This window comes from Coregonus lavaretus (assembly GCF_964263955.1).
Source record: "Coregonus lavaretus genome assembly, contig: HAP1_SCAFFOLD_410, whole genome shotgun sequence".
NCBI classification, from domain to species: Eukaryota; Metazoa; Chordata; class Actinopteri; order Salmoniformes; family Salmonidae; genus Coregonus; species Coregonus lavaretus.
The window spans coordinates 292,436-305,992 of record NW_028161218.1 but is presented as its reverse complement, the minus strand read 5'-3'; the positions used below and the strand labels follow the sequence as shown (position 1 = coordinate 305,992).

Genomic DNA, 13,557 nt, shown 5'->3' with positions numbered 1-13,557 from the left:
AAATCCAGAAAATCACATTGTATGATTTTTAAGTAATTAATTTGCATTTTATTGCATGACATAAGTATTTGATCACCTACCAACCAGTAAGAATTCCGGCTCTCACAGACCTGTTAGTTTATCTTTAAGAAGCCCTCCTGTTCTCCACTCATTACCTGTATTAACTGCACCTGTTTGAACTTGTTACCTGTATAAAATACACCTGTCCACACACTCAATCAAACAGACTCCAACCTCTCCACAATGGCCAAGACCAGAGAGCTGTGTAAGGACTTCAGGGATAAAATTGTAGACCTGCACAAGGCTGGGATGGGCTACAGGACAATAGGCAAGCAGCTTGGTGAGAAGGCAACAACTGTTGGCGCAATTATTAGAAAATGGAAGAAGTTCAAGATGACTGTCAATCACCCTCGGACTTGGGCTCCATGCAAGATCTCACCTCGTGGGGCATCAATGATCATGGGGAAGGTGAGGGATCAGCCCAGAACTACACGGCAGGAACTGGTCAATGACCTGAAGAGAGCTGGGACCACAGTCTCAAAGAAAACCATTAGTAACACACTACGCCGTCATGGATTAAAATCCTGCAGCGCACGCAAGGTCCCCCTGCTCAAGCCAGCGCATGTCCAGGCCAGTCTGAAGTTTGCCAATGACCATCTGGATGATCAAGAGGAGGAATGGGATTAGGTCATGTGGTCTGATGAGACAAAAATAGAGCTTTTTGGTCTAAACTCCACTCGCCGTGTTTGGAGGAAGAAGAAGGATGAGTACAACCCCAAGAACCCCATCCCAACCGTGAAGCATGGAGGTGGAAACATCATTCTTTGGGGATGCTTTTATGCAAAGGGGACAGGACGACTGCACCGTATTGAGGGGAGGATGGATGGGGCCATGTATCGTGAGATATTGGCCAACAACCTCCTTCCCTCAGTAAGAGCATTGAAGATGGGTCGTGGCTGGGTCTTTCAGCATGACAACGACCCGAAACACACAGCCAGGGCAACTAAGGAGTGGCTCCGTAAGAAGCATCTCAAGGTCCTAGAGTGGCCTATCCAGTCTCCAGACCTGAACCCAATAGAACATCTTTGGAGGGAGCTGAAAGTCCGTATTGCCCAGCGACAGCCCCGAAACCTGAAGGATCTGGAGAAGGTCTGTATGGAGGAGTGGGCCAAAATCCCTGCTGCAGTGTGTGCAAACCTGGTCAAGACCTACAGGAAACGTATGATCTCTGTAATTGCAAACAAAGGTTTCTGTACCAAATATTAAGTTCTGCTTTTCTGATGTATCAAATACTTATGTCAGGTCTGTGAGAGCCGGAATTCTTACTGGTTGGTAGGTGATCAAATACTTATGTCATGCAATAAAATGCAAATTAATTACTTTAAAATCATACAATGTGATTTTCTGGATTTTTGTTTTAGATTCCGTCTCTCACAGTTGAAGTGTACCTATGATAAAAATTAGACCTCTACATGCTTTGTAAGTAGGAAAACCTGCAAAATCGCCAGTGTATCAAATACTTGTTCTCCCCACTGTGTGTATGTATGTATGTATATATATATATATATATAATGTACCATTAAAAGTGTTATGTCATACATAAACAGCATTGTTCAATGTTCATTAAAATCTAACAACGCGTAGACCAGAGGGGTATCCTACAAAGCAGTATCAATGAGTTAGCCAGCCAGTTCACCTAGATATTCTGATACAACCTTTTATTTGTTTTGAAAGATAACCTTGAAATTGGCATGGTTTAACTGGACTCAACCAAAAACACATATCTAATTTTGAATTTCTTAATTAAGTCAGAAAATCAATAGTTATTTCTGGTTGTCTATCAAAAGTTTTTACATATGGGTGGTCCTCTGTAGCTCAATTGGTAGAGCACGGCGCTTGTAACACCAGGGTAGTGGGTTCGATCCCCGGGACCACCCATACGTAAAAATGTATGCACACATGACTGTAAGTCGCTTTGGATAAAAGCGTCTGCTAAATGGCATATTATTATTATATTATGAAAGTTAGCTGGCTAACTCATTGATCCTGCTTCGTAGTATACCCCCCTCTGAACACATATTTTGTTTGAATACTCACAAGCAGATCCTTACTATAAGCTATACAAGTGAATTAAATGACTGTGTTGGTTCTGGATTGCTGAGATTAGTAATATAGTAATAATAATAATAATAATAATAATAATAATAATAATAATAATAATAATAATAAAATGCCATTTAGCAGACGCTTTTATCCAAAGCAACTTACAATCATGCATGCACACATTTACGTATGGGGTGGTCCCAGGAATTGAACCAACAATCCTAGTAGTAGTATTAATATTATTAAAATATTAGTAGTAGTATTAATATTAGTAGTAGTAGTAGTATTAATATTATTAGTAGTAGTAGTATTAATATTAGTAGTAGTATAACACTACAGTTGCTGCTCTTTTCAAAGCATACAGAGACTTTTTCCTTATGTGTGTGTGTCCAGTGTGTATTAGTCCGGTGTGTGTGTCCAGTGTGTATCAGTCCGGTGTGTGTGTCCAGTGTGTATTAGTCCGGTGTGTGTGTCCAGTGTGTATTAGTCGGGTGTGTGTGTCCAGTGTGTATCAGTCCGGTGTGTGTGTCCAGTGTGTATCAGTCCGGTGTGTGTGTCCAGTGTGTATTAGTCCGGTGTGTGTGTCCAGTGTGTATCAGTCCGGTGTGTGTGTCCAGTGTGTATTAGTCCGGTGTGTGTGTCCAGTGTGTATTAGTCCGGTGTGTGTGTGTGTGTCTTCTGGTGTTTTCTGAGTCTCCAGATGTGCAGAAAGCGTTTGCCACAGACCAGACACTGGAAGGGCCTCTCTCCTGTGTGAATGAGCTGATGCTCTTTTAAACTAGAAGATGTGGAGAGACTGGCCCCGCAGTCGGCACAGTGGTGAAGTTTCTCCCCCGTGTGAGTCCGATGGTGTGCCCTCATGTTACCCCTCTGTGAGAAACCCTTCCCGCACACAGGGCAGTGGAATGGTTTCTCTCCTGTGTGAATCCGCTGGTGGGATTTCAACTGCTGCGAGTCGATGAAGCTTTTCCCACAATCCGTGCAGAGGTGAGGTCTCTCCCCCGTGTGTATGAGAAGGTGCCTCTTGAGAGTCTCTGACCGGGAATAGGTCTTCCCACAGTCAGGGCAGCAGTGCGGTTTCTCTCCTGTGTGCGCGCGTTGGTGCCGTCGAAGCTCGGATGGTTTGGGGAAGCAGATCCCGCAGTCAGCGCAACGGTGGGGTCTCTCCAACTTCCCTTGGTGCGCCAGCTCGTGGACTTTCCGGTGACGGTCGTCGGCAAAGCTCTTCCCGCACTGGGAGCAGGGGAACGGTTTCTCTCCGGTGTGTCCTCGCTCGTGCCGAACCAGGCCAGATAACTTCTTGAAGGTCTTGCCACATTTAGGACACGGGTGGTCCATCCTCTTTCTCCTCTGGTGTACGGGCTGGTGCCTTAGATTAGAACACATTATTATTGTCCATTACGTTTACACAATTTATTATCAATACATGGAAAGTTAGATTAGATTAGAAAACGTTTATTGTCCATTAAGTTTTACAGAACAGAAATGTGTCTTTGGTGCTCTGGCTTACCTTCTGAGGCGCGATAGCTTCTCAAACGTCTTGCCACATTGTGGACACTGGTGAGTCAGCTTCTCGGTGCTCTTGTGTGTTGCCCTGTGTTTCCTCAGGTCTGAGAGGCTACGAAAAGACTGGTGGCAGTCAGGGCACGGGTGCTTGCTCTTCCTCAAGTGTGACGGCTCGTGCCTCTTCAGACGCGACAGCCTCTCAAAGGTTTTGCCACAGTCGGGGCACTGGTGAAGTTTCTTTACTGTGTTCTTGTTCTTATTCGTTGGTGGTTTGAGTTCTCCCACCTTCACTACCACAGTGGGACTTGGTGTGTAGTCTGAGTCTGAACCTAGAGAGACAATGGAATAGATTTAGCCTGGTTAAACTATTGTTTAGTTCAGCGCTCAGACTGGTTTAACCAGGCTAGAATAGTTTAGACCAAACAAAAAATGTGTATGTGTTTATGTGTATGAGAGAGAGAGAGAGAGAGAGAGAGTGAGAGAGAGAGAGAGAGAGACACAGATAGTCATTGGGCAGGCGGTCATACAATGTCCGGCATATGACACAATGTAAATGACATAATTTTAAAGGCCTAATGCAGCCGTTTTTGACTCAATATCAAATAATTTCTCTGTAACAATTAAGTACCTTACTGTAATAGTTTTCCATTATAGTTGTCAAAAAGAATAGCTTTAAGCAAAAACATTTTTTTCAAGCAAAAATTTTGCTAGGTCTGTCTTGGAGTGGTCTGAGTGAGGGTTCTAATTGGAGGGACCTAATGGGAGGGAAATGTTATTGGCAGAGAGGTTTGGGACTCTTTGTTATTCAGGAAATAACACTGATCATATATTTTTTGTTTTAAAAATATGACACAAAACAAAGGAAAACTGAATTTTGACCGCACTGGGCCTTTAACACAATGCTACCGACATTACTATGCCACTAGTACTGTCCTCCCCAAACCCCAGACCCCAACCTCGGTCAACCATGTCATCCTCCTCCTCCTCCTCCTCCTCTTCCTCCTCCTCTTTGACAATCACATTGAATGTTGGTTCTCTTGCCTCACTGAGGCCTGGAAGATCATCTGGTTCCAACTCAGACTTGTCAACAGCTCCTGGGGATGGAATAGAATTAGGGTTCCAAGATTCCAGTACATGTCAAAATCCCCTTAAAAAAAACGAAATCCCGGTTGGAAGAATCTCAGAATCAGAAGAGAAGCAGGAAATCCGTGAATCCTCCAATCAAGATTTCTGAAAACATCTGGGAATTTTTGGAGAGTTATGGGAATTGTGCCTAACCATTCTTATTGTCAACACTAGCTAGGTTTGTTACTATAGGGCCTTTTCACTGTAAAGGAACTGCGCTGAGACTCCCATTTCCCAGTTTAAAATGTATGCCTAACAAACACCATTGATTTCAAAGTTTAACAAACCATACCACTCTCTTTTAACAATTTACACTGAACATTTTACTAGAAGAACTGTGCAGATCCAACATTTGGCAACAGAATTTCGGTAAAATCTCCCTCTGTTATTTATGTAACCAAGTTTTCAAAAAACGAAATAGCTGCTACGAATTAAGATTCAAAGATGTCTGCAGAAAGACATGACACCTTGACTTTATTTTTTATTTTTGGGCTGTTATTGAACTACAGTAAGTGCAGTGGATTTACACCCGGTAACAGAACTGCAGTAACGGAATTTAATTATTGGTCACTGATCTGTACTATACAGAAATGCATAATGATGGATATGAAAGTCATGCTCTTCATGGTGATGTATCCTGAACAGGAACACAAAGGTAGAAATATACAATATCATCCTTTACATATGCTGGTGTTATTCCAAACACTGGCTATTATTTGAAATGAGCTCCACACCCAAAAAAGATCAAGTTTGGTTGGTCCAGACCAAATCTGAACCAATCATAGATGTCTATGTTTCACAAGTTTGAACATCAAAGTACAGCACAGCAGAGCTCAGTAGAGTTTCACAAGCCAATGCTAACTAGCGTTAGCGCAATGGCTGGAAGTCTACAGGAACAGTTAGCATGCTAGCTGTTCATGTTCATCTGACACTGGGGAAGTAGATAAAGGCTTTCATTGCCAAAATCTCAAACTATCCCTTTAATATGGAGGAAATTAAAGTCATTGGAGCCAATTACAGTTGTTGTTTTATTTCCTTCACAATAACAAAATGTTCTCTACACCACTAAGATACCTTACTAGCTAATAGACTATGTTAGAGTTTCCACTTCCTGGAGACCATGCATTTGATGCATTTGATAGCACTCCACTGATTCCGCTCCAGTCATTTTACTGCAACACTGCATCCAAGTTTCTTGACATAAGCTTTTCAAAGAGCTGTCATTCAAGGCGAGCTCATGAATTTAAGCTCCCCCACCCACTCAGCCCACTCAGCCCACTCAGCCTGTCAAACTTCCTGGTAGTTTAGTCATGACAGTTCAGGCCCTTTAAACTTGCATAAGGCAAATCATTTCTCCACAACGAAATATAAGTGTTGATATTAGTTGGCAAGGGTCTTTACTTCAACATTATTGTGTTTTGATGTATTTCTGATGCAGTAAGACTTTTTCTGGTATATGTTCTCTAAGACCCATTTTCCATCTGTTTGACCCATAGAGTTAGATAGAGGACTCCCCTTTGTATCGGTGCCATTGTAGTGTCTGTGAGAGCATGGGAAGTGCCATTGATGCTATCTCCATTATAAAGTAGTGGTTAACTTTCTTCTTCTTTTGTGTTTGAAAAAAAAAGTGTCAAGCTAATATTGGTGATTTCCCACCACCTGCAGCGCTGCAGTCTTTTCATTTATTTATTGTGGCCACTAGATGGCGGCGATATAGCTTAAACCCATTTACTAACCATAGGCAAACCAATTTGAAGAAGAAGACTATGCTCTGTTCATTGGCTGATCGCTTGCAACCATAGAGAATGATAGAGGCCTCTAGTGGCCAGAAGGCTGTATTAGCATGGGCAGCGGCATTGACGGCTTCCACCATTTTAATGTAGTCAACTGGGTGGGACTTCCAACTTCATTGGCTGATCCCTCCTGGTGAAGCTGTTGGAGTCATGTCCAACCGGGTCATTAGGAGGGATCAGCCAATCGTGAAGAAGAAAATGGACTACTTCAAAATGGAGATTTCCTGAATGGTGCTGACAGACGCTATAAATGGCACAGATACAAAGATGAGTCCTCTATCCATCTCTATGCTCCCAACCCATAGGAATCCCCACCCAGTTGACTATTTTAAAATGGTAGAAGCCCTCAATGGCAACGTCCATGCTAAAACGGGTAATATACATTTAGAGTCCTCTATCTGTGGTTTGACCAGAAATCAAAGCTTTGCTTATTCCTAATATTAAGGATAGACAATGGTTGGGGAAAAGTATATATGCCTTAATTTCTCAAAAATATAGACTTAGCTTTCATTTGACGTTCTCCTATGACCTTTACATGTTGGTGCTCATGGGTCCTTTCACATGGAAATGCCCAATGTTAAAAATGAGACATGCGGCCTACGGTGGTCTAGTGGTTTAAGCCGCTGGCTCCAGAACAAATATACCGTTGGTGGTGTTCCTGCATTGCATCAACCAATGGTTGCGTGCCACATCGTCGACTGCTCAGTCTGGCATCAGATGGCTATATCACATGATGTGGTTAGCTGGTATGTTAAACGCCCATCCAGTCGTTGTGAGATCTGGCACGTTGGTATGTTTTCAGGCAGTAACACCACCACCACCGTATACCCCTATAGCATGCGTTCGGCTGCGGCCCACTGCTATTTCAGAATCTACCCAATAAAACAGAACATATGAGAGGAATGGCACTGCCCCACTTCTTTAAAAAACAAAGTATACAAAAATGTGACATTCTAGTTTACCTTGACGACTGTAGTCCATTTGTGAGGGCTGGACAGGGTGGCACCAGCTGTGTGTAACTTCATCATCACTAGTGGGTTCGTCTTTAATACTGATGTGGGGATCCATATACGGTGCTTTATCTGTGGGTGTGATAGCACGTACACACACACACACACACACACACACACACACACAATGAAGTGAAATATTTAGTTTTGGCGACAGTAGGCAGGTTTCCATTGACCCAGGTTTATTCGACAAAAGCAATGTTGCAAAAAATATAATTGCGACATGCAATGGAAACGACAGATCTAGGATAACTTTTCTAAACATCAACATTTTTATCTGTTCGACAGGGGTAGATTTTTATTTGGCCAAACTTTCTTTACTACGAGAAATTATGATGGAAAGTGTTTTTCTAATAAATTATATCAGGATCATTTTGAAGGTACGCTGGGCACGTGATGTCATCACGTAACTATATATAAAACTCCACATTTCCATTGTAAATGCCTACTGCCTGCAAAATCCATTTTTTCAACTATAAAAATTAAAGTTGATTTTTAGGACAAGGGTTTTTCTAACATTCAAGAATGCCTGAATTGCTTTGCCTTGCCTTGCTTTTCTGGTTGGCTGGCAAGTTTCGCAATCCAATTATTTAAGATCTACAGGAGAGCAAGTTACCCAATGATCTATATATACACTAGATTACTTTAGGGGTCTCTGTGTTGAAGCCACCGTGCCGACATCTTGACACTCTCCCACCGTTGTAAAAAATACTTTGGAAGCTACAGAAATTCATTTATTAATGACTACATTCGTTTTTGCCACATTTATTCTATTACAGACATTTGAAATGTGTACTTTTAAATGATGTTATTTAAATATACAAATGAAAAAAGATATCAAAACATTTTCCTTAAAGCATAATTTGTAGAGACTACTAGTGTTACTGTCCTCACTAAAACACATGTAATTTTGTCCTTGAAACATTTGATTGAAATACTGTAGAATGTCATTCATTCCTATGGAGGACTGCTCCTTCTGGGGAGTGCCAATATGGCCGCCGGTGGCTTCAAAGCCTCTCAATGGCCAATACATAGCATCAGCAATCCTTCGGAAAGCATTCAGACCCCTTGACTTTTTACACATTCTAAAATTGATTAGTTTCCCCCCCTCATCAATCTACACACAATACCCCATAATTATAAAGCAAAAACTGGATTTTAAAAATGTGTTGCTAATTTATTAAAAATCAAAAACGGAAATATCACATTTCATAACTATTCAGACCTTTTACTCAGTACTTTGTTGAAGCACCTTTGGCAGCAATTACAGCCTCGAGTCTTCTTAGGCATGACACTACAAGCTTGGCACACCTGTTTTTGGGGAGTTTCTCCCATTCTTCTCTGCAGATCCTCTCAAGCTCTGTCAGGTTGTATGGGGAGCGTTGCTGAACAGCTATTTTCAGGTCTCTCCAGAGATGTTCGATCGGGTTCAAGTCCGGGCTCTGGCTGGGCCACTCAAGGACATTCAGAGACTTGTCCCGAAGCCACTCCTGTGTTGTCTTGGCTGTGTGCTTAGGGTCGTTGTCCTGTTGGAAGGTGAACCACCGCCCCAGTCTGAGGTCCTGAGCGCTCTGGAGCAGGTTTTCATCAAGGATCTCTCTGTACTTTGCTCTGTTCATCTTTCCTTCGATCCTGACTAGTCTCCCAGTCCCTGCCGCTGAAAAACATCCCCACAGCATGATGCTGCCACCATCATGCTTCACCGTAGGGATGGTGCCAGGTTTCCTCCAGAAGTGACGCTTGGCATTCAGGCCAAAGAGTTCAATCTTGGTTTCATCAGACCAGAGAATTTTGTTTCTCATGGTCTGAGAGTCTTTAGGTGCCTTTTGGCAAACTCCAAGCGGGTTGTCGTGCCTTTTACTGAGGAGTGGCTTCCGTCTGGCAACTCTACCATAAAGGCCTGATTGGTGGAGTGCTGCAGAGATGGTTGTCCTTCTGGAAGGTTCTCCCATCTCCACAGAGGAACTATAGAGCTGTCAGAGTGACCCTCGGGTTCTTGGTCACCTCTCTGACCAAGGCCCTTCTCCCCAGATTGCTCAGTTTGGCTGGGCGGCCAGCTCTAGGAAGAGTCTTGGTGGTTCCAAACTTCTTCCATTTAAGAATGATGGAGGCCACTGTGTTCTTGGGGACCTTCAATGCTGCAGAATATTTTTGGTACCCATCCCCAGATCTGTGCCTCACCACAATCGGAGCTCTACGGACAATTCCTTCGACCTCCTGGCTTGGTTTTTGCTCTGACATGCACTATCAACTGTAGCCATATATGATTTGCCTTTCCAAAATGTCCAATCAATTGAATTTACCACAGGTGGACTCCAATCAAGTTATAGAAACATCTCAAGGATGATCAATGGAAACAGGATAAACCTGAGCTCAATTTCGAGTCTCATAGCAAAGGGTCTGAATACTTATGTAAATAAGGTTTCTGTTGTTTAATTTTAATACATTTGCAAACATTTCAACTTATTTTCGCTTTTTCATTATGGGGTACTGTGTGTAGATTGCTGAGGATTTGTATTTATTTAATCCATTTTAGAATATGGATGTAACATAACAAAATGTGGAAAAAGTCAAGGGATCTGAATACTTTCCGAAGGCACTGTACATCATTTTACTTACCCCATTCATAGAACCAACTGCTTTTGCGCCTATTTACGATAGTATCTTCTGACCGAGGGAGTTTTGTTAAGAGCCTAGACGCTTATTGTAAACAGTAACATGCATCGATTGCGGTACCGTTTTGGAAACATAAGGAACTTATAAAAAAATATAAAAAAAAGTGAAATTACTACACACCTTAATAGGGTTAGTGTTCCCACATGGCCATATTATATCCATGTTACAGCGTTTGTTTACAGAAAACAGAGGCGACCACCTGCGCTACAAAGCTATCTAGCATCCTTCAAACACCTGTGTGTAAGCGTAACTCGGGAAGTGTAGTGAAAGCTAGTTTCGTCGGGTGGAAGCACCCAGAGCTGTATGAATCTGTGCAAAACTGCTACAGCAAGTGTATATATTTTTTTCTCGCTAATGAAAGATAAGGGCCATATGTTTCGAGAGCCTTATCGCAAGCAATGATTATTGATGTTTCTAAACGTTAAAACACAGTTGTGAGAGAAGCTAATCACTGAAACATGTAGGGAGAAGGCAGAATGCCGCCTAGAGTTAGAGAGAGCTACATGGTATGGCAATATGTTGGCACATTAATTATTAGAATATGGCAAACATTAGTCAATTCTTGCATTCTACCCATGCAGGCTTTCTCGGTCTACCAGAGACATGAAACAGATGGGTGGGAGGGAATACAGGCTAACGACAATTTATTAATGCGCAACTTGCTTAAATGGGTAATGGAAACACTTAAACCAACTAATTTTTATTCGACACTGTAGGTTTTTGCGAAAACATAACTGGTGACAGAAAGAAGGAGATAATTTACTCACAGCACATAGCTGGTAGCCAGAGGCATGATGTGTAAAAAAAATGTAAATGTAAATGTAAAATGTAAATGTGTAACGTTATTATTATTACTGAACTGATGTTTACAGACATACAAGACAGAGGGCTACAATTAGCAATGATATGTGGAGGCACAAGTGACATGACGTCGATAACGGCGGAAATATCACGGTTTATTTTTGTTAACATGTTACCACTATTTCAGCACTCACCAAAAAGGCCAGCTTCTGACGTTTACAGCACTGCAGCAAACAAAGCAGCCACCCACCTATGCTAACGATGCGAGTACTACTGTTAGCTTTCTCTCTCTGTGACTGTCCTTTTCATAGAGTTCTAGCTATATAATTATCTCGCATTCTATTAGTGGCAGTAATCCTTAAATCAGCAAGTGTCTCATATGCGTCTACTTCTTATAACTTGGAAAACGTTGAGTTGCTAGCCACCTTCCTGATGGCAGCACAAATATTACGTAACTTCCGGTTTTAATACGGAACGGAAGTTTACAAATGTCACAGTCCTACTGGAGCTTAACCTTTTTCTCCCCGCGTTTCTTTACTCGGTCAAACGATTAACAACAATGACTTTTCAACGTTAAATGTGAGTTTAGGAGTTGATGAATAATGTGCGACTAAAGCTTGCATGGCGTACAGTAAACACTAGCCAGCGGTAGCTTTTTTTGTTACTAGCTAGCTAGCTGCACCATTATCTTGGTAGAGGAGACGTTGAATACCTCTCTTGTCCAGTAACTTACAATATATTGTCCCATTAGACAACTCTGCTAACGTTATAATGTCAAAATACGTTCGCTACTCGAGCTCCGACTTGGAAAATCGTTTTGAACGGTCATCCAACTCGGAATTCAAAGTCAAAAACGAGGGCATCTTTCTAGAGCTCCGACCTGAAGATGACTGACGTAATGTTTTGACTTCGTTTCCCCCCCAGTTGTCTTGAAAGCACCAGTACTTCCAAAAAAAGGTCTACATTCGAGAAGGCGGTAGCTGCCGTTCAATATGGCGATTGGAGTGTGGGTGTGTCGAAAGGAAAGTAGTAGGCGTGCGTCGAAAGCTCTCGGGTCTTGATTGAGCGGTGTTTCTTACCACCCAACTACCGTACATTGAGGTAATATACAGCGAGAGTTTGGACTTATGTTTTGAAGCCAGAGGATGAGTCCGAGTCACTGTTAGTTTTACACAAACAATAGCAAATGTGCAATTATATATATATATATTTTTTTTTATGTACTATGGGTGTGCTGTTGCTTCATGCGTTGTATGCGTGTGCTTAGTATGACTGTCACCCTGAAACTAGGTAGCTACTGTTGTTTATAAAGTATAATGCTAATCTTTGCTGTGAGACCAAGGAGTCCGCTTACACTGTACTTTGATTATAAAGTTTTATTTATATCACAAGATTTCAGCATACGTTTACAGACGTCTGCAGCATCAGGAGAACAGCGACCCAAAATCATATGTTTGTTCTGATCTCCTTTGTCTCAACCAAGTATTTATAATCTTTACCATGATGTGGGTGGTTTCCCATACAGACCAATCACCTGTCTCCACACAACAGACTTCTTCTGTTCTATGGGGTGTCCCCACAAAACTGCTCCCCAGATGCTCCCTCCAAGCTGAATAAACATCCTCTCAGATACCATTTTGAAAACGTTAGCAAAGTCATAATTCCTCAGATACTACACTACTTCCCACGCCATTGCCGGACAGTAGTGCATGTCAAGCAGGAGCGAAGCGCACCATGTCCCGGTATTGTTACCATTCATGCCCTCCCCATTGAGTAGACTATGTGCATGTATCAATTCTTCTTCATCATCTTTGTCGTCTCTTTTTCTTCGGTGGGTTTTAGGGCGGACTACAACCTGAAAAGGTGTATTGCCGCCAACTACTGGATTCAGAAAACAAAAAGGAGGGAAATCCAAAATAGAAAAGGGAAAAACTCAAACTTAACCCCCTCAAACATAATACAAAACAAAAAAAGTCATCCTCAGTCATTCAAATTCACTCAGAGCCCTACACAGATCTGGGGACCTGAGAGGACAGAACTGCTCCAGCCAGTATTCCGTGAAGCTGTCAAGGTCCCCTGTCTAGCATCGCCGCCATGCCGTCAAAGGTCTAAATAAAAATGTAGAAAACGATGTAATGTAGCTTGAGCTACCACCAAGGGTGAAAGTAAGGCGGTACGGGCGTCCCCGGCAAAATAAATAGTGGGGGTACGCCGTACCAGTAAAACGTGAGCCTTTCACAATAACTAAAACAAAATGTCAAAAACTGTAGGCTATTACAGCATTATTTATCATTACCACATGTCGGAGGCGGGTGGTATAGCCTACTCTCCAACAATGTGATGTGGTTCAACCAGAACACTGACATGTTGCCAAGGCAGAGATGAGCGGCTGACACGAGACTCACATGGACAGCAGTGGACGCATAAATTCTGGCCTAATGACTGTCGCCAAATGTCATTACACTTTCTGGTGTTTTGTGTAACAGATGTCTCTTTCCATTCACCACTGTTTGGAGGCTGGAAATATGTTTCTAGTGGATGAA

General features: G+C 42.2%; 1 protein-coding gene across 1 annotated transcript; it reads right to left on the bottom strand.

The window, feature by feature from the left end:
- Positions 1–1,989: 1,989 nt before the first annotated feature.
- Positions 1,990–11,403, bottom strand: LOC311121005 (uncharacterized protein). The gene is made up of 5 exons (XM_084195550.1): positions 11,209–11,403; positions 7,490–7,609; positions 4,566–4,703; positions 3,614–3,938; positions 1,990–3,472 (listed from the first exon to the last, which is right to left on the bottom strand). Exons 2-5 carry the CDS (start codon positions 7,593–7,595, stop codon positions 2,755–2,757), a joined length of 1,287 nt encoding a protein of 428 aa, XP_084051676.1. The 5' UTR covers positions 7,596–7,609; positions 11,209–11,403; the 3' UTR covers positions 1,990–2,754.
- Positions 11,404–13,557: the final 2,154 nt, after the last annotated feature.